General features: G+C 43.4%; 3 protein-coding genes across 10 annotated transcripts in view; all 3 read left to right on the top strand.

The window, feature by feature from the left end:
- Nucleotides 1-20,332, top strand: part of LOC109864681 (protocadherin gamma-C5) — a 186,029-nt gene that overhangs the window by 29,761 nt on the left and 135,936 nt on the right. For 2 of the 8 annotated variants that reach the window (XM_031798531.1, XM_031798527.1), the window contains exon 1: nucleotides 13,717-16,319. The exons of 4 other annotated variants lie outside the window; for them this stretch is intronic. In XM_031798531.1, the coding sequence (XP_031654391.1) occupies nucleotides 13,884-16,319 (2,436 nt within the window). In that variant the 5' untranslated portion in view covers nucleotides 13,717-13,883. Of the gene's footprint in view, nucleotides 1-6,552; nucleotides 9,146-13,716; nucleotides 16,320-17,266; nucleotides 19,814-20,332 lie in introns of those variants that run through there. 2 more of the 8 variants (XM_031798559.1, XM_031798529.1) reach the window with 2 other exon arrangements.
- Nucleotides 89-2,616, top strand: LOC116355045 (protocadherin beta-16-like). The gene has a single exon (XM_031798133.1). The coding sequence runs from the start codon at nucleotides 190-192 to the stop codon at nucleotides 2,614-2,616; it is 2,427 nt and encodes an 808-aa protein (XP_031653993.1). The 5' UTR covers nucleotides 89-189.
- On the top strand, nucleotides 10,067-12,648 carry LOC109910123 (protocadherin gamma-A11-like). Its single transcript, XM_020509272.2, has one exon. It carries the CDS (start codon nucleotides 10,210-10,212, stop codon nucleotides 12,646-12,648), a length of 2,439 nt encoding a protein of 812 aa, XP_020364861.2. The 5' UTR covers nucleotides 10,067-10,209.

The following is a 20,332-nucleotide window of genomic DNA, read 5'->3' as shown; positions in this document are numbered from 1 at the left end:
CTCACTGACAGACGCAGATAGACCTTCTGAAACGGACAGAGTGATCTTGGCATAGACATCCCACGGATTATTTTCATTCGTTTCTTTCGGAAATACAGTCGTTTTTTTCTTCACTTCTGGATATACAGACGAGCCATATTGTATATGTAAAGGAGTAAATATATCAGTTATCTGTTTTTTGTCGGTGGAATGGGTGATTGGTGGTCGACAGCCCGTGGAGGCGGATGGCAAGTACTGTTTTTCATTCTTTGTCTATGCGCCCTAGATTCCGTGACTGGGCAGGCACGGTATACCATACCCGAGGAGCAGGCAGAAGGGTCGATCGTTGGAAACATTGGTAGAGATTTAGGCTTGGAGGTGAAGAGGCTAGTGTCCGGTAAAGCTCGTATTATAACCAGAGGAACTCGACAGTATGTAGATCTTAACCGAGACAAAGGGATTCTCGTTGTTAAAGAGCGAATCGACCGAGAGGAGCTATGCGGACAGACTACCCCGTGTAGCTTCAGCTTTGAGCTTATTATAGAAAACCCCATTCAGTTATATCGGGTTACAGTCGAGGTTCGCGACATTAACGATAATACACCATCATTTCCAAAGGAAGAAATCAGTTTGGAAATCAGTGAATCTGCCGTGTCAGCTACGCGCTTTTCCCTGGAGAGCGCCGTCGACCCAGACGTTGGTGTTAACGGTATACAAAATTACTATCTCAAACCGACAGATCATTTCCAATTAGAGGTACACAGCCTATCCAACGGTGGTAAATACATCGAGATGATTTTACAACACCCCCTGGACAGAGAGAAGCAGGAGACCCTCTCGTTGGTGCTTATAGCTACAGACGGAGGTGAGCCTCAGAGGTCTGGTACTGTCCGCATCCATATTACAGTGCTGGATGCTAACGACAATGCACCAGTGTGTGGCCAACCAGTTTATAAAGCAGACGTCAAAGAGAGCTCTCCGAAGGGGACTTTGATAACCACCGTCAGTGCAAATGATGCAGATAAAGGAATAAACGGAGAAGTAACTTTTGCTATGGCTCATGTCTCCAAAGAAGCTAAAGAACTGTTTGAGCTGAACGTTAGCACTGGAGAAATTAAATTGGTAGCTAAAGTAGATTTTGAAAAGACAAACAATTATCAATTAAATGTACAGGCAAAAGACCACTGGGGTCTTGCCGATACTTGTAAAGTAGTGATACAAATTACTGATGAAAACGACAATGTCCCCACAATACAGCTCATGTCATTTTCTCATTCGATTTCCGAGGATTCTCCCCTTGGTACCACTGTAGCTGTTATTAACGTAGAGGATGCAGACTCGGATGGGAACGGTATGGTTCTGTGCTCTATTAATGCAGATATTCCATTCCAAATAGAGCCATCGTTAACTGATTATTATACAATAGTCACCGAAAGTCCTTTGGATAGAGAAACAGTGTCGGAATACAACATCACTATTAAAGTTTCAGATGGAGGCTCTCCGCCTCTCTCTAGCAGTAAGAACATAACAGTTAAAGTATCAGATGTCAATGACAACCCACCCAAGTTTGTTCAACCTGAATATAGTAAATCTATTCAGGAAAACAACTCGCCAGGGTTTTCGATATTTGCAGTGAGGGCAAGTGATGCTGATTGGGGCCAAAATGCTCGTGTCTCCTACTTTCTTGATGATAAACAGGTTAACGGGTTGGCTGTGTCCTCTTTCGTCTCAGTAAACTCAGAAAATGGTGCCATCCATGCTGTTAGGTCATTCGACTACGAACAAATCAAGTCGTTTGACTTCAACGTCACTGCACGTGATGGGGGGTCTCCCCCTCTCAGTTCAGTGGTGGCTGTTAGAATTTTTGTCCAGGACCAGAACGACAACGCGCCTCAGGTTCTGTATCCAGTCCAGACTACCAGCTCTCTGGTGGCTGAAATGGTGCCTCGTTCAGCAGATGTGGGCTATCTTGTGACTAAAGTGGTGGCTGTTGATGTGGACTCCGGACAGAATGCCTGGCTCTCGTACAAACTGCAGAAAGCGACAGACAGGGCGCTGTTTGAAGTGGGTTTACAGAATGGAGAAATAAGAACTATACGCCAAGTCAATGATAAAGATGCTGTGAAACAAAGGCTCACTGTTGTAGTGGAGGACAACGGGCAGCCCTCTCGTTCAGCTACAGTCAATGTTAACGTGGCGGTGGCGGACAGCTTCCCTGAAGTGCTCTCGGAGTTCACTGACTTTACGCACGAAAAGGAGTACAACGACAACCTGACTTTTTACTTAGTCTTGGCTTTGGCTGTAGTCTCATTTCTATTCATCACATGTTTAGTGGTTATTATATCAGTAAAAATATACAGATGGAGACAGTCTCGCATCCTCTTTCATTCCAATCTCCCGGTTATTCCGTATTATCCACCGCGTTACGCAGACACTTTGGGGACAGGAACTCTACAGCACGTGTACAATTACGAGGTGTGCAGGACGACTGACTCCAGAAAGAGTGACTGTCAGTTCGCCAGACCCTGTAGTCAAAACGTACTGATAATGGACCCCAGTTCTACAGGGACGATGCAGCGGATGCAGAACGAACAGAACATCCTGGATGAACCAGACTCCCCACTAGAGGTGAGTTAAACTAGTTTAAATTATAACAAATTGCGTTTGAATACATCTCAACATGTCCAATTGTGTCCTAGGAAAACATCAGTGAATGTTGAAATGTCACTAAACTTCCTTTGGTCATCGGTGTCATCTGGCATTTTGTGCCTCCGGTTTGTAGGAACATTTGAGAAGTGGTATATGCTTTTTTTTTACATAATCTATCCCTTTGTGTTCTTTCTCCTCGTGCAAATAACCTTTTTTATTTGTAATATTTGAATGGTCGGTTTCTGATTCATAGCTTTGAGAAAATATGCATGCGTTTCTCACGTCTTCACATTGAGTGACGACCAGCTAGCTATTCCTATTGTGGGCTCCGAGGGCCGCTGTTGGTCTTTAAAAGCAAACTTTAGTCGATTTAAATACTGCTATACTTCCTCTGTACCGCCCATATTCTCTCATTTTGTCAGTGATTGAGGGACCATCACGAATGCACTCTTGGATCTCCTTTTTTCAGTATTCTGTTTTGTCGACGCCAGCTTTATTACATTGATGGATTCTAAGACCTTCAACATTGACCAGCAGTGTTTCATCGCATTTGTTTACAGCTTGTGTGGACTTATTGTATAATGTGGATTTCGATGCGTTGGTTCGACGTCACGGCTTCTGCCAGAAATGAGCGCTGTATCAAACGGCAAGTACAGGCCTTTATTCTTGTTAGCCTTTTCCAGATGATGCTCGGGCAGATTCGTTATTCTATTCAAGAGGAGATGAGAAAAGGCTCGTTTGTTGGAAATGTGGCGGAGGATTTAGGAATGAATGCTAAACAAATGAAATCGGGAGGTGCTCGCATTGTTAGTGGTGATAGCAGCGGGTATATCAGGTTGGATGTAGACAAAGGGACCCTGGTCGTGGGAGAGAGGATAGACAGGGAGCAGCTTTGCGGGCAGACATCGCCCTGCAGCTTGAGCTTCGAGATGATTATGATGAATCCGATGCAGCTGCATAGTATTCTAGTAGAAATACTAGATGTTAACGATAATGCCCCCTTTTTTAACGAAAAGGAAATCAAATTAGATATCTCTGAGGCTGCTCTGCCGGGGACACAGATATTGCAGGAGAGTGCGACAGATCCTGACGTTGGTATCAACGCGCTTCAAGGCTACACATTGCACCCTACCGATAATTTCAACATTAAAATCCAGACTGGTCCCGACGGCAGTAAATATGTGGAGATGTATCTGTATGCGCCTTTAGACCGAGAGAAAAATGATAAACTGCCTCTGACATTGACTGCTGTGGATGGCGGTGAACCGCAGAGATCTGGGGCACTTAAAATACAAATATCAGTACTTGATGCCAATGATAATGTCCCCGTTTTTACACAACCTAATTTCAAGGCAACAGTGACAGAAAATGCACCTAAAGGAACTTTAGTGACAACCATCCGCGCAACAGACAGAGACGAAGGCTTATATGGTCAAGTTACTTACTATTTTACTCGCATGTCTAATAATTTTGCTGAGCTTTTTGCATTGCATGAAAATACAGGCGACATAACAGTCAGTGGACCAATTGATTATGAAAAGAATAAACACTACGAACTTGGCGTACAAGCCAAAGACCAAGGAGGACAAAGTGCGTCCACAAAAGTAATAATTGACGTTATTGATGTGAACGACAATGTCCCCTTGATTACACTGACGTCATTCTCTAGTCCAGTATCCGAGGATGCGGTTAGTGGCACTACCGTGGCTATAATAAATGTCAAAGACATAGATTCTGATAAAAACGGAAAGGTAGATTGTTCGATAAATACTAAGATCCCGTTTGCCATCCAGTCGTCTTTAAAGAGCTATTACACCCTTGTCACAGATGGTGTTTTAGACAGAGAGCGCAATGTCGAATATAACATCACATTCACAGCCGTAGATGAGGGTACCCCGCCCCTCTCGGCGAGTAAAACCATCACACTGAGAATCTCAGATGTTAATGACAATGCGCCCGTTTTTGAGCTGAGTTTATACACTGCTAATGTGATGGAAAACAACTCTCCGGGGGTCTCAGTGTTTTCTGTGAGGGCCCACGACTTAGATTGGGGTCAAAATGCACGCGTGTCCTACCTGCTCATAGAATCTCAATTAAATGGAAATCCAATATCGTCTTACATCTCCGTTAATGCAGAGACAGGTGTCATCCAGGCGGTGCGCTCCTTCGATTATGAGCAAACTAAATCATTTGAGATGTATATCAAAGCTCAAGATGGAGGCTCCCCTCTTCTTAGCAACAATGCTACAGTCAAAATTAGCATCCATGATCAGAATGACAACGCGCCTCAGGTTCTGTATCCAGTCCAGACTAGCAGCTCTCTGGTGGCTGAAATGGTGCCTCGTTCAGCAGATGTGGGCTATCTTGTGACTAAAGTGGTGGCTGTTGATGTGGACTCCGGACAGAATGCCTGGCTCTCGTATAAACTGCAGAAAGCGACAGACAGGGCGCTGTTTGAAGTGGGTTTACAGAATGGAGAAATAAGAACTATACGCCAAGTCAATGATAAAGATGCTGTGAAACAAAGGCTCACTGTTGTAGTGGAGGACAACGGGCAGCCCTCTCGTTCAGCTACAGTCAATGTTAACGTGGCGGTGGCGGACAGTTTCCCTGAAGTGCTCTCGGAGTTCACTGACTTTACGCACGACAAGGAGTACAACGACAACCTGACTTTTTACTTAGTCTTGGCTTTGGCTGTAGTCTCATTTCTGTTCATCACATGTTTAGTGGTTATTATATCAGTAAAAATATACAGATGGAGACAGTCTCGCATCCTCTTTCATTCCAATCTCCCGGTTATTCCGTATTATCCACCGCGTTACGCAGACACTTTGGGGACAGGAACTCTACAGCACGTGTACAATTACGAGGTGTGCAGGACGACTGACTCCAGAAAGAGTGACTGTCAGTTCGCCAGACCCTGTAGTCAGAACGTACTGATAATGGACCCCAGTTCTACAGGGACGATGCATCGGATGCAGAACGAACAGAACATCCTGGATGAACCAGACTCTCCACTAGAGGTGAGTTTATTGGAATTCAAACGAAGTAGCTCATGTTGTTTGAGTAGGTCTTTACAATATGCCTTAATTTACACGTTGAACTATTTTCCCCGGTGTTCTTACTCTTTTTAGCGGTAACGCAGAGATTGGATTACTCTCTCTTTTTAATGTTATAGGGGTAAAGCAAGGGTCATGTGTTTTTTTTGCTAACATATATAAAGTTTTAGGGTCCTGTTGTATGTGTGCCGAGAGGTATGTCTGGTGAGTTTTAATAAATGTAACCTATTTCGAACAGAGCATAAGTACTTGTGTGATATTGATAATTCTGTAGCGCTGTCATGCCGTTTCACCACCTCCCTGTATGGACAAGAACACATGTCTTTATTGCAGCAGACCGCTGCTTCACTCTCTCACACTGTGTTATCCCTGGATCTTACCTTAGTCTATGATGTCTCTTTAGATTTTAGCATTTATCAAGCATATTACAGTCAACATACATAGGTATTGGTTTGTTGTATTGAGTCATGGTTTGGACTGGTGTTCCATTGACTTGTTTTTACGCACGATCCAATCTGAAGTTAATGAGTTAGTATACTTTTCCCCCCTAGGTTATAAAATGGCAGTTTCTTTCCTTCGTTGGTCAAAGCTTTGGAGTGATGAACCTTCATGTATTTATATTGAACAAGTGGTGAAGTGTTTAGTGATTTGTATATAGATACATTTGGAAAGAAAATAATTCTGTCCAGTCTTGAATCAGTTCGGAAAAGTTTTAGATGTCCAAGTGTCTTATGATGTTCATGTTTTGGACTCTGAGGGCCGCTGTTGATCAGTGAAATAATTTATGTCCAGTGTTGTCAGTCACTGGAGTCCACTCCCCCCCTATTACTGCGCATCACCAGAGGAGACGGAGAGACTACGCTTAATAAGAGGCGCGGAGAGACAGACACACACTCGTTTTGATCCATAGATAAGAAAAGGACAGTGAAAATAGTCTTGATTGAAACGAACCATCGAATAGTATTTGCTCACCATTTTTGAGGATATCATATAATAAATATTCGTGTGGATGTTATTCTTTGTTGGCTATGGAATTTAAAGGATTCCTTCAACCTACAACATGGCGTTTGTGTGGACTGCAGTGGCAAGTACTCATTTTTCTCCTGTATCTAAGTCATATTATCAGTGGCCAAATCCGGTATTCCATTCCGGAGGAGATGAAGAAAGGCTCTCTTATCGGTAACGTGGCTCAAGACCTGGGGTTAGATTTGAAACGGCTCCGAGCGGGCCGGGCCCGTATCGTGACCGGAGAAAGCATTCAGTACACAGAGCTGAAGACAGACAAAGGGATCCTAGTCGTGAGTGAGAGAATAGACCGAGAGCAGCTTTGTGGCGACGTCACACCGTGTAGCTTCAGCTTCGAAATGATTCTAGAAAATCCAATGGAGCTCCATCGTGTGACTGTAGAAATAATAGATGTAAATGATCATGCCCCTGCTTTTCCAAATAAAGGCATACAATTTGAAATCAGCGAATCGGCTACCGTTGGATCACGATTTCTATTAGAAAGTGCAGAGGACAATGATGTAGGCCTCAACGCTCTACAGAATTATATTTTGACTCCGAACGATAATTTCATTCTCAAGCAACATGCGAATCCTGACGGTAGTAAATATGCTGAGATGTTCCTCCAGAAACCATTAGATAGAGAGGAGCACCCTTTTCTCTCGTTAAAGCTAATCGCTGTAGACGGTGGAGATCCGCAGAGATCTGGCTCAGTAAATATAGAAATCACTGTCCTGGATGCCAATGACAATGCGCCTGTGTTTAACCAGTCAGTGTACAGGGCTGCTGTGGTGGAAAACGCTCCAAAGGGCACCTATATTACAACCGTGAATGCCAGTGACGCAGACCGCGACACAAACGGACAAATAACATACAGTTTTTCGAAGTTGAAGGGTAGTATAGAGGATATGTTTGTCATAGATCAAAACTCAGGAATCATATATGTTTCGGGCCCGATAGATTTCGAGAAAGATAAGAAATATGAAGTTAGAGTTGAAGCTAAAGACCAGGGAGGTTTAACAGACTCTAGTAAAGTTGTAATTGAAGTTATTGATGTTAATGACAACTCACCAGTTATAAACGTCATGTCTTTCTCCAGCCCTGTGTCTGAAGATGCTCCTCCGGGCACAACTATTGCTATTATAAATGTTAAAGATGCTGATTCTGAGAGAAACGGACAGATTACATGCTCTATAGATACTAACCTTCCATTTAAGATCAAATCCTCATTAACTAATTACTACAATTTGATAACCGATTCGATTTTTGACAGAGAAGCGATGCCCGAATACAACATAACAATTACAGCAACAGATTCTGGTTCGCCTCCACTCTCTAGCGCCAGGACATTACACCTTAGAATCTCTGACGTAAATGACAATGCCCCATTGTTCGATAAAGGACCCTACTTTGCTTACGTCACAGAGAATAACTCTCCTGGAATGTCCATATTTACTGTCAGCGCACGGGACTCTGATTGGAATCAAAACGCGAGAATATCGTACCTCTTGGAGGACACGCAGATCAGTGGAACTCCAGTCTCTAGTTATATATCAATTAACTCCGAAAACGGAGTTTTACATGCGTTGCGCTCCTTTGATTATGAACAAATAAAACAGCTTAAACTCGTGGTTAAGGCGCAAGACGGAGGCTCTCCTCCACTCAGTAGCAATATTAGCATCAACATCTTCATCCAGGACCAGAATGACAACGCGCCTCAGGTTCTGTACCCAGTCCAGACTAGCAGCTCCCTGGTGGCTGAAATGGTGCCTCGTTCAGCAGATGTTGGCTATCTTGTGACTAAAGTGGTGGCTGTTGATGTGGACTCTGGACAGAATGCCTGGCTCTCATATAAACTGCAGAAAGTGACAGACAGGGCGCTGTTTGAAGTTGGCTTACAGAATGGAGAAATTAGAACTACACGCCAAGTCAATGATAAAGATGCTGTGAAACAAAGGCTTGTTGTTGTAGTGGAGGACAACGGGCAGCCCTCTCGTTCAGCTACAGTCAATGTTAACGTGGCGGTGGCGGACAGCTTCCCTGAAGTGCTCTCGGAGTTCACTGACTTTACGCACGACAAGGAGTACAATGACAACCTGACTTTTTACTTAGTCTTGGCTTTGGCTGTAGTCTCATTTCTGTTCATCACGTGTTTAGTGGTTATTATATCAGTGAAAATATACAGATGGAGACAGTCTCGCATCCTCTATCATTCCAATCTCCCGGTTATTCCGTATTATCCACCGCGTTACGCAGACACTTTGGGGACAGGAACTCTACAGCACGTGTACAATTACGAGGTGTGCAGGACGACTGACTCCAGAAAGAGTGACTGTCAGTTCGCCAGACCCTGTAGTCAGAACGTACTGATAATGGACCCCAGTTCTACAGGGACGATGCAGCGGATGCAGAACGAGAAGAACATCCTGGATGAACCAGACTCTCCATTAGAGGTGAGTTTATTGCCGTTTAAATAATGAAGTACGTTTTGTTTGAGTAGTTACATATTTACAATTAGATTTGTTTAATTATGAACTATTTCCCCCGGGGGTCTTACTCTTTTTTTACCGGTATCTCATAGGTTGGGTGGCTCTCTCTTTGTACTTATATTGCGGTAATTCATGCATTATCTATTTTTTTGTTTCCTATGAAAAGGTTTTGGATCGTGTTGTATGTCTGCTGAGCTTGTAGAAATGTATTTCGAACTGAGCAGAAGTGCTTGTGATTTTTTGGTCATTCGGTAGCGCTGTTATGCCGTTTCAGCACCACCCTTTATGGACAGTGACACTTCTGTCTTCATAGCAGCAGCAGAGTGCGGCTTCGCTCTCTCACACTGTGTACAGTGTATTATCCCTGGTTCTTACCTCATTCTATAATGTCACTACACTCTGTAGCATTTAACGATCATTTTACTGTCAACATGCATAGGTTATGGTTTGTGGTGTTGAGTCATGGTTTGGACGGCTGTTATATAGACTTATTTTTACCACTATCCAATATGAGGTTGATGGTATAGTGTCATTTTTTAGTAGGCATTGCAATTGTATTTTTTCCCCCCTTTGTTGGTCATAGCATTGTAATGATGAAACTTACATTGATTTCGATTGCAGAAAGTGAAGTGTTTAGCTAGTGATTTGACTATAGATTATTTTGGAAAGAAAATAATGCTGCCCGGTGTTTAATCACTTCAGAACGTTTTTATATGTTCAAGTGTCTTATGATGTTCGTATTTTGGACTCTGCGGGCCGCTGTTGATCAGTGAAATCATTTCTGTCCGTTGTTGTCAGTAAGTGTAGTCCCCTCCCTTGTCACTGCGCTTTACCACCGGAGACGGAGAGACTCTGCGCTTCATAAGAAGCGGGGCGCGACCGAGATACACACTCGTTTTGATTCATAGATTTTTAGAAAGGGCAGCGAATATAGTCTGGATTGAAACGAAACATCGAATAGTATTTGCTCACAATTTCTGAGAATACACAATAAGAAATTTACTTGTGGATTTTATTCTTTGTTTGCTATGGAATTTAAAGGACTTCTTCAACCTAAAACATGGCGTTTGTGTGGACTGGGGTGGCAAGTACTTATTTTTCTCCTGTATCTCAATCATATTGTCAGTGGCCAAATCCGTTATTCCATTCCGGAGGAGATGAAGACAGGCTCTCTTATCGGTAACGTAGCTCATGACCTGGGGTTAGATTTGAAACGGCTCCGAGCGGGCCGGGCCCGTATCGTGACCGGAGAAAGCATTCAGTACACAGAGCTGAAGACAGACAAAGGGATCCTAGTCGTGAGTGAGAGAATAGACCGAGAGCAGCTTTGTGGCGACGTCACACCGTGTAGCTTCAGCTTCGAAATGATTCTAGAAACCCCTATTGAACTGCATCGTGTTGTTGTGGAAATTCTTGATGTGAATGATCATGCTCCCACCTTCCAAAATAGTGACGTAAAATTGGAAATAAGTGAGTCAGCCACTATAGGTGCGCGCTTTATATTAGAGAGCGCAGAAGACCCCGACGTAGGCGTTAATGATTTACAGAAATATGTATTAACACCAAATGACAATTTTGTTTTAAAACAACTTGCCAATCCAGATGGTAGTAAGTACGCTGAGATGATTCTTCAGAAACCGTTAGACAGAGAGGAGCATCCTCGTCTCTCTCTAAAGCTAATCGCTGTAGACGGTGGAAATCCGCAGAGATCTGGCACAGTAAATATCGAGATCACTGTCCTAGATGTAAATGACAATGCGCCTGTGTTTAACCAGTCAGTGTACAGGGCTACTGTGATGGAAAATGCACCGAAAGGAACCTATATTACAACCGTTAATGCTAGTGATGCAGACAGTGGTTCCAATGGACAAATAACATACAGTTTTTCAAAATTGAAGGGTAGCATAGCGGATATATTTGTCATAGATAAGGATATAGGAATCATATCCGTTTTGGGGCAAATCGATTTTGAAAAAGATAAGAAATATGAAATTAGAGTAGAAGCTAAAGACCAGGGAGGATTCACAGACACCAGCCAAATTGTCATTGAAGTTATTGATGTTAATGACAACGCACCAGTCATAAACGTCATGTCTTTCTCCAGCCCTGTGTCTGAAGATGCTCCTCCAGGAACCACGGTAGCAGTTATAAATGTAAAAGACGGAGATTCAGAGAGGAACGGACAGATTTCGTGCACTACCGATAAAGACCACCCGTTCAAGATAAAATCGTCGATAACAAGTTATTACAATTTGATCTCTGATGAAGTTTTTGATCGAGAAACGACTCCAGAATACAACATAACCATAACAGCTACAGATTCTGGTTCACCTCCTCTCTCTAGCGCCAGGACATTACAACTTAGAATCTCTGACGTAAATGACAATGCTCCATTGTTTCATCAGAGCTCATACTCTGCTTACGTCACAGAGAATAACTCTCCTGGAATGTCCATATTTACTGTCGGCGCGCGGGACTCTGACTGGAATCAGAACGCGAGAATCTCGTACATCCTGGAGGACACGAAGATCAGTGGTACTCCAGTATCCACTTACATATCCATTAACTCTGAAAGCGGAGTTTTACATGCTGTGCGCTCTTTCGATTATGAACAAATCAAACAGCTCACACTAGTGGTTAAGGCGCAAGATGGAGGCTCTCCTCCACTCGGTAGCAATGTGAGTGTCAACATATTAATTCAAGACCAGAACGACAACTCGCCTCAGGTTCTGTACCCAATCCAGACTAGCAGCTCCCTGATGACTGAAATGGTGCCTCGTTCAGCAGATGTGGGCTATCTTGTGACTAAAGTGGTGGCTGTTGATGTGGACTCTGGACAGAATGCCTGGCTCTCGTACAAACTGCAGAAAGCGACAGACAGGGCGCTGTTTGAAGTGGGCTTACAGAATGGGGAAATAAGAACTATACGTCAAGTCACTGATAAAGATGCTGTGAAACAAAGGCTCACTGTTGTAGTGGAGGACAATGGGCAGCCCTCTCGTTCAGCTACAGTCAGTGTTCATGTTGCGGTTGCGAACAGCTTCCCTGAAGTGCTCTCGGAGTTCACTGACTTTACGCACGACAAGGAGTACAATGACAACCTTACTTTTTACTTAGTCTTGGCTTTGGCTGTAGTCTCATTTCTGTTCATCACGTGTTTAGTGGTTATTATATCAGTGAAAATATACAGATGGAGACAGTCTCGCATCCTCTTTCATTCCAACCTCCCGGTTATTCCGTATTATCCACCGCGTTACGCAGACACGTTGGGGACAGGAACTCTACAGCACGTGTACAATTACGAGGTGTGCAGGACGACTGACTCCAGAAAGAGTGACTGTCAGTTCGCCAGACCCTGTAGTCAGAACGTACTGATAATGGACCCCAGTTCTACAGGGACGATGCAGCGGATAAAGAACGAACAGAACATCCTGGATGAACCAGACTCCCCACTAGAGGTGAGTTAATTGGAGTTTAAACAAAGTAGCTCATTTTTTTGAAGTACATCTCTACAACATCATTTATTTTATATTTGCAGCTAATTTAATCTGGTGCCTGACTCTCTTTTCGTCGGTGTCTCAGAGGTTGGGGTTGCTCTCTCTCTTTTCGCAATATTACAACGTTAATTCAAGGATAATGTATTTATTTATTTTTCCCATGCAAAGGATTAGGCTCGTGTTGTATGTCTGCTGAGATTGTAGAAATGTATTTCGAACTGAGCAGAAGTGCTTGGTCGTTGGTCGTTCTGTAGCGCTGTAATGCCGTTTTAGCACCACCATGTGAGGACAGCGACACTTCTGTCTTTATTGCAGAAGGGGGCTGCTTCTCTCTCTCAGGCATTGTATTATTCCAGGTTCTTACATCAGTCTGTTGGACAAATGTTGCTATAGATTTTAACATTTACGAATCATATTATTTTCAACATAGGCCCTATCAGTTTTGGTTTGTTGTGTTCTGTCGTAGTTCGGACGGTTGTGGAATCCTCTTTTTCGCACGATCCATTCTGAAGTTGGTGGGGTGGTGGAATGTTTAAGTAGGCTATAAAATTGTAGGTATCTATTTTTTTGTTCATATAATTGTAGAGATGAAACTTGCATTGATTTCGATTGTAGAAAGTGAAGTGTTAAGACAGTATGATTTATATACATTATTTTGGGGGCAAAATACTGTACTTGTTTAATCATTTCTGAACGGGTTTACATGTGGCGGCAGGGTAGTCTAGTGGTTAGAGGGTTGGACTAGTAACCAGAAGGTTGTGAGTTCAAACCCCCGAGCTGACAAGGTACAAATCTGTCGTTCTACCCCTGAACAGGCAGTTAACCCACTGTTCCCAGGCCGTCATTGAAAATAAGAATGTGTTCTTAACTGACTTGCCTGGGGCGCTGTTTTGGTAAAATTAAATCATGTGGTGTTCGTGTTTTATACTCTGAGGGCCGCTGTTGATCAGTAAAATAAATTATGCCAGTGTTGTCAGTCAGTGGCGTCCCCTCCCCTATCACTGCGCTCCACCAGAGGAGACAGAAAAACTCTCTGCGCTTCATACGAGGCGGGGCACGAGACAGACACAGACACACTCGCTCTGATCAATATGAAATATTACGTTAAAAGAGGCTAGGTTAAAGCGAAACATCTACTTATTTCCTCACCGTTTCTCTGGATCCAGTATAAGGAAAATTCGTGTTGGATTTATTATTTCTTGGCTATGGCGTTTGAAGGATTCCTTCAACCTAAATGCCTAAAATGGCGTTTGTGTGGACTACGGTGGCAAGTACTGGTTTTTCTTCTGTATTTTATTCATATTATCAGTGGCCAAATCCGGTATTCCATTCCGGAGGAGATGAAGAAAGGCTCTCTTATCGGTAACGTGGCTCAAGACCTGGGGTTAGATTTGAAACGGCTCCGGGTGGGCCGGGCCCGTATCGTGACTGGAGAAAGCATTCAGTACACAGAGCTGAAGACAGACAAAGGGATTCTAGTCGTGAGTGAGAGAATAGACCGAGAGCAGCTTTGTGGCGACGTCACACCGTGTAGCTTCAGCTTCGAAATTATTCTAGAAAATCCCATCGAGCTGCATCGTATTACAGTGGAAATTCTAGATGTAAATGACCATGCTCCTGCATTTCCCATAAAAGACGTACAATTTGAAATTAGCGAGTCAGCTACTGTCGGCGCGAGATTTCTACTAGAGAGTGCAGTGGATCCCGATGTAACACTTAACGCCCTACAAAATTACATGTTAACTCCCAACCATAATTTTGTTCTAAAGCAACATACGAATCCAGACGGTAGTAAATATGCAGAGATGGTCCTCCAGAAACCGTTAGACAGAGAGGAGCATCCTCATCTCTCTTTAAAGCTAGTCGCTGTAGACGGTGGAAATCCACAGAAATCTGGCACAGTAAATATAGAGATCAATGTCCTAGATGCCAATGATAATGCTCCCGTGTTTAACCAGTCAGTGTACAGGGCTACTGTGATGGAAAAAGCTCCAACGGGCACTTATATTACAACCGTGAATGCCAGCGATGCAGATAGTGGATCGTATGGACATATTTCCTACTATTTTTCAAAGTTGAAAGGGAATATAGTTGATATATTTACCATTGATATGTCGACCGGTTCTATTTCTGTTTCAGGCCAGATAGATTATGAGAAAGATAAGAAATACGAGGTCAGAGTAGAGGCTAAAGATCAGGGTGGTTTAACAGACTCTAGTAAAGTTGTAATTGAAGTTCTTGACATAAATGACAACGCACCAGTTATAAACGTCATGTCTTTCTCCAGCCCTGTGTCTGAAGATGCTCCTCCTGGAACCACGGTAGCCGTTATAAATGTAAAAGACGCTGATTCAGAGAGAAACGGACAGATTACATGCTCTATAGATACTAACCTCCCGTTCAAGATCAAATCTTCTTTAAGTAGTTATTATACGTTGATGTCAGATATTGGTTTTGACAGAGAAACAACACCAGAATACAACATAACTATAACAGCGACCGATTCTGGTTCGCCTCCTCTCTCTAGCGCCAGGACACTACACCTTAGAATCTCTGACGTAAATGACAATGCCCCATTGTTCGATAAAGGCACCTACTCTGCCTACGTCACAGAGAATAACTTTCCTGGAATGTCCATATTTACTGTCAGCGCGCGGGACTCTGACTGGAATCAGAACGCGAGAATCTCGTACCTCTTGGAGGACACGCAGATCAGTGGAACTCCAGTCTCTACTTACATATCCATTAACTCTGAAACAGGAGTTTTACATGCTGTGCGCTCCTTTGATTATGAACAAATAAAACAGCTCACGCTAGTGGTTAAGGCGCAAGATGGAGGCTCTCCTCCACTCAGTAGCAACGTAAGTGTCAACTTCTTCATCCAAGACCAGAACGACAACGCTCCTCAGGTTCTGTATCCAGTCCAGACTAGCAGCTCTCTGGTGGCTGAAATGGTTCCTCGTTCAGCAGATGTGGGCTATCTTGTGACTAAAGTGGTGGCTGTTGATATGGACTCTGGACAAAATTCCTGGCTCTCGTACAAACTGCAGAAAGCGACAGACAGGGCGCTGTTTGAAGTGGGCTTACAGAATGGGGAAATAAGAACTATACGCCAAGTCAATGATAAAGATGCTGTGAAACAAAGGCTCACTGTCGTAGTAGAGGATAACGGGCAGCCCTCTCGTTCAGCTACAGTCAATGTTAACGTGGCGGTGGCGGACAGCTTCCCTGAAGTGCTCTCGGAGTTCACTGACTTTACGAACGACAAGGAGTACAATGACAACCTGACTTTTTACTTAGTCTTGGCTTTGGCTGTAGTCTCATTTATGTTCATCACATGTTTAGTGGTTATTATATCAGTGAAAATATACAGATGGAGACAGTCTCGCATTCTCTATCATTCCAATCTCCCGGTTATTCCGTATTATCCACCACGTTACGCAGACACTTTGGGGACAGGAACTCTACAGCACGTGTACAATTACGAGGTGTGCAGGACGACTGACTCAAGAAAGAGTGACTGTCAGTTCGCCAGACCCTGTAGTCAGAACGTACTGATAATGGACCCCAGTTCTACAGGGACGATGCAGCGGATGCAGAGTGAACAGAACATCCTGGATGAACCAGACTCCCCACTAGAGGTGAGTCTTTTGGATTTTAAATAACGTAGCACATTTTGTTGGAGTACATCTTAACAATGTGCCCATTTTCAATTCCCAACTATTCTCCTCTGCCTCTTGAATCTTTTTATCTGTATCTCAGAGGTAGCGGTTGCTCTCTCTTTGCAATATTATAGCGGTAAATCAAGGATTGTGCATTTTTTTTGTTACCTATGAAACGCTTTAGGTTCGTGTTGTATGTGTGCTGAGTTGTATGTCTGCTGACCTTCTAAAAATGTTTTTCGAACTGAACAAATTTGCCTGTGATATAGGCCTATTCGTTACTCTGTTGCGCATTCATCTCGTTTCAGCACCGCCCTTTGCGGACAGCTACTTTATACAGCGGCTGCCTCGCTCTCACGCGCCGTGCTCTTCCCTCCCTTGTTCTTTTACCTCTGTCTATTGAACAACTGTCTCTATAGATTTGAGCCTTTACGATGCATGTTACTTTCAACTTACATCGATGTTGGTTTGTTGTGTTCAGTCGAGGTTTGTACGGTTGTGGAATACACTTTTACGCATGATCCAATTAGATGTTGATGGGATAGTGACATTTTTAGTAGGCTATAAAACAGTAATTTGCTTACTTTGTTGGTCATTGTAATGTAGAGATGAAAACTGCATTTATTTAGATTCCAGAAGCAGAAGTGTTAAGACAATATGATTAGGATTATTTTGGAAATCAAATAATACTGTCCAGTGTTTAAAATAATTTATGAACGGTTTTGCATGTTCAAATTTCATCTGGTGTTCATGTTTTATACTCTGAGGGCCGCTGTTGATCAGTGAAATAAATTCTGCCCAGTGTTGTCAGTCAGTGGAGTCCCCTCCCCTATCACTGCGCTCGACCAGAGGAGACGGAAAAACTCTCTGCGCTTCATACGAGGCGGGGCACGAGACAGACACACTCGCTCTGATCAGTATGTAAGAAAGATATAGTGAAAATTGGCCGGGTTAAAGCGAAACATCTACTTATTTCCTCACCTTTACTCTGGATCCAGTATAAGCAATATTCGTGTTGGATTTATTATTTGTTAGCGATGGCATTTGAAGGATTCCTTCAATCTAAATGCATACAATGGTGTTTGTGTGGACTGCGGTGGCAAGTATTGATTTTTGTCCTGTATTTTAGTCATGTTGTCAGTGGCCAAATCCGTTATTCCATTCCGGAGGAGATGAAGAAAGGCTCTCTTATCGGTAACGTGGCTCAAGACCTGGGGTTAGATTTGAAACGGCTCCGAGCGGGCCGGGCCCGTATCGTGACGGGAGAAAGCATTCATTACACAGAGCTGAAGACAGACAAAGGGATTCTAGTCGTCAGTGAGAGAATAGACCGAGAGCAGCTTTGTGGCGACGTAACACCGTGTAGCTTCAGCTTCGAAATGATTCTAGAAAATCCTATTGAGCTGCATCGTATTACTGTGGAGATTCTAGATGTAAATGATCATGCTCCTGCTTTCCCAAATAAATATATACATTTTGAAATCAGCGAATCGGCTACGGTTGGGTCGCGATTTCTGTTGGAAAGTGCAGAGGACCCCGATGTAGGGCTCAACGCCCTACAAAATTATGTTTTAACTCACAATGATAATTTCATTCTTAAACAGCATGCGAATCCAGGCGGTAGTAAATATGCTGAGATGGTTCTCCAGAAACCATTGGATAGAGAGGAGCATCCTCGTCTCTCTTTAAAGCTAATCGCTGTAGACGGTGGAAATCCGCAGAGATCTGGCACAGTAAATATAGAGATCACTGTCCTGGATGTGAATGACAATGCGCCTGTGTTTAACCAGTCAGTGTACAGGGCTGCTGTGATGGAAAACGCACTGAAAGGCACCTATATCACAACCGTGAATGCAAGTGATGCAGACAGTGGCACAAATGGACAAATCACATATAGCTTTTCGAAGTTGAAAGGGAGCATTGCTGATATTTTCATAATAGATGAGAAAACAGGAATCATATCTGTTTCGGGACAGGTAGATTACGAGAAAGATAAGAAATACGAGGTTAGAGTAGAGGCTAAAGATCAGGGTGGTTTAACAGACTCTAGTGAAGTTGTAATTGAAGTTCTTGACATTAATGACAACGCACCAGTTATAAACGTCATGTCTTTCTCCAGCCCTGTGTCTGAAGATGCTCCTCCTGGAACCACGGTAGCCGTTATTAACGTCAAAGACGCTGATTCAGAGAGAAATGGGCAGATTACATGCTCTATAGATGATAACCTCCCATTCAAGATAAAATCATCCTTAACTAGTTATTACAATTTGATCTCTGATAAAGGGTTTGACAGAGAAACAACACCAGAATACAACATAACTATAACAGCGACAGATTCTGGTTCGCCTCCTCTCTCTAGCACCAGGACTTTAAACCTGAGAATCTCTGACGTAAATGACAATGCCCCATTGTTCGATAAAGGCACCTACTCTGCTTACGTCACAGAGAATAACTCTCCTGGAATGTCCATATTTACTGTTAGCGCGCGGGACTCTGACTGGAACCAGAACGCGAGAATATCGTACCTGTTGGAGGACACGCAGATCAGCGGAACTCCAGTCTCTACTTATATATCCATTAACTCTGAAACCGGAGTTTTACATGCTGTGCGCTCCTTTGATTATGAACAAATAAAACAACTTAAACTCGTGGTTAAGGCACAAGATGGAGGCTCTCCTCCACTCGGTAGCAATGTGAGTGTCAACATCTTCATCCAAGATCAGAATGACAACGCGCCTCAGGTTCTGTACCCAGTCCAGACTAGCAGCTCCCTGGTGGCTGAAATGGTTCCCCGTTCAGCAGATGTGGGCTATCTTGTGACTAAAGTGGTGGCTGTTGATGTGGACTCTGGACAGAATGCCTGGCTCTCGTACAAACTGCAGAAAGCGACAGACAGGGCGCTGTTTGAAGTTGGCTTACAGAATGGGGAAATAAGAACTATACGCCAAGTTATTGATAAAGACGCGGTGAAACAAAGGCTCACTGTTGTAGTGGAGGACAACGGGCAGCCCTCTCGTTCAGCTACAGTCAGTGTTCATGTGGCGGTGGCGGACAGTTTCCCTGAAGTGCTCTCGGAGTTCACTGACTTTACGCACGACAAGGACTACAATGACAACCTGACTTTTTACTTAGTCTTGGCTTTGGCTGTAGTCTCATTTCTATTCATCACATGTTTAGTGGTTATTATATCAGTGAAAATATACAGATGGAGACAGTCTCGCATCCTCTATCATTCCAACCTCCCGGTTATTCCGTATTATCCACCGCGTTACGCAGACACTTTGGGGACAGGAACTCTACAGCACGTGTACAATTACGAGGTGTGCAGGACGACTGACTCCAGAAAGAGTGACTGTCAGTTCGCCAGACCCTGTAGTCAGAACGTACTGATAATGGACCCCAGTTCAACAGGGACGATGCAGCGGATGCAGAACGAACAGAACATCCTGCATGCACCAGACTCCCCACTAGAGGTGAGTTAATTGGACATTTTATAACTTAGCACATTGTTTTGGAATATATTTCTGGAATGTGTCTTTTTTCAACTATTGTGCTCTGGTGCTTGGCTAATTTACTTGGTTGGCTCCCTTTCTGCTCATCTCTGTAGGGTTACACTTATATCAGCTACTACGCGTTTTACTGTTAGATTTTACTTGTGAATGTATGCCTGCTGAGTTGGTAGGAACTGACTTCGAACTGAACAAGAATACCAAGTGCTACAATAATAAGGATGTAGCGTTGAAATGCCAATTCAGAACCACACTGTATGGACAGCGACACTTCTTTCACACGGTGTATGCTATATCTTTTCCAACTGCTTTCTAAATTGATCAAGAGTCACTAAACATTTTCATCCGTGTTTACGGTTAGTCCTATACCAACCAAAAAGCTCTCAATACAGGTATTTTACTGTATTTTTCAGTAGTGGTTTGTACGTCTGTTCCATGGAAAAGTTTTATGCACGATCAAATCTAGGGCTTAGAAGATATAGT

Source organism: Oncorhynchus kisutch, linkage group LG19, assembly GCF_002021735.2.
Source record: "Oncorhynchus kisutch isolate 150728-3 linkage group LG19, Okis_V2, whole genome shotgun sequence".
Lineage (NCBI taxonomy): Eukaryota > Metazoa > Chordata > Actinopteri > Salmoniformes > Salmonidae > Oncorhynchus > Oncorhynchus kisutch.
This window is presented reverse-complemented; position numbering and strand designations above follow the sequence as displayed.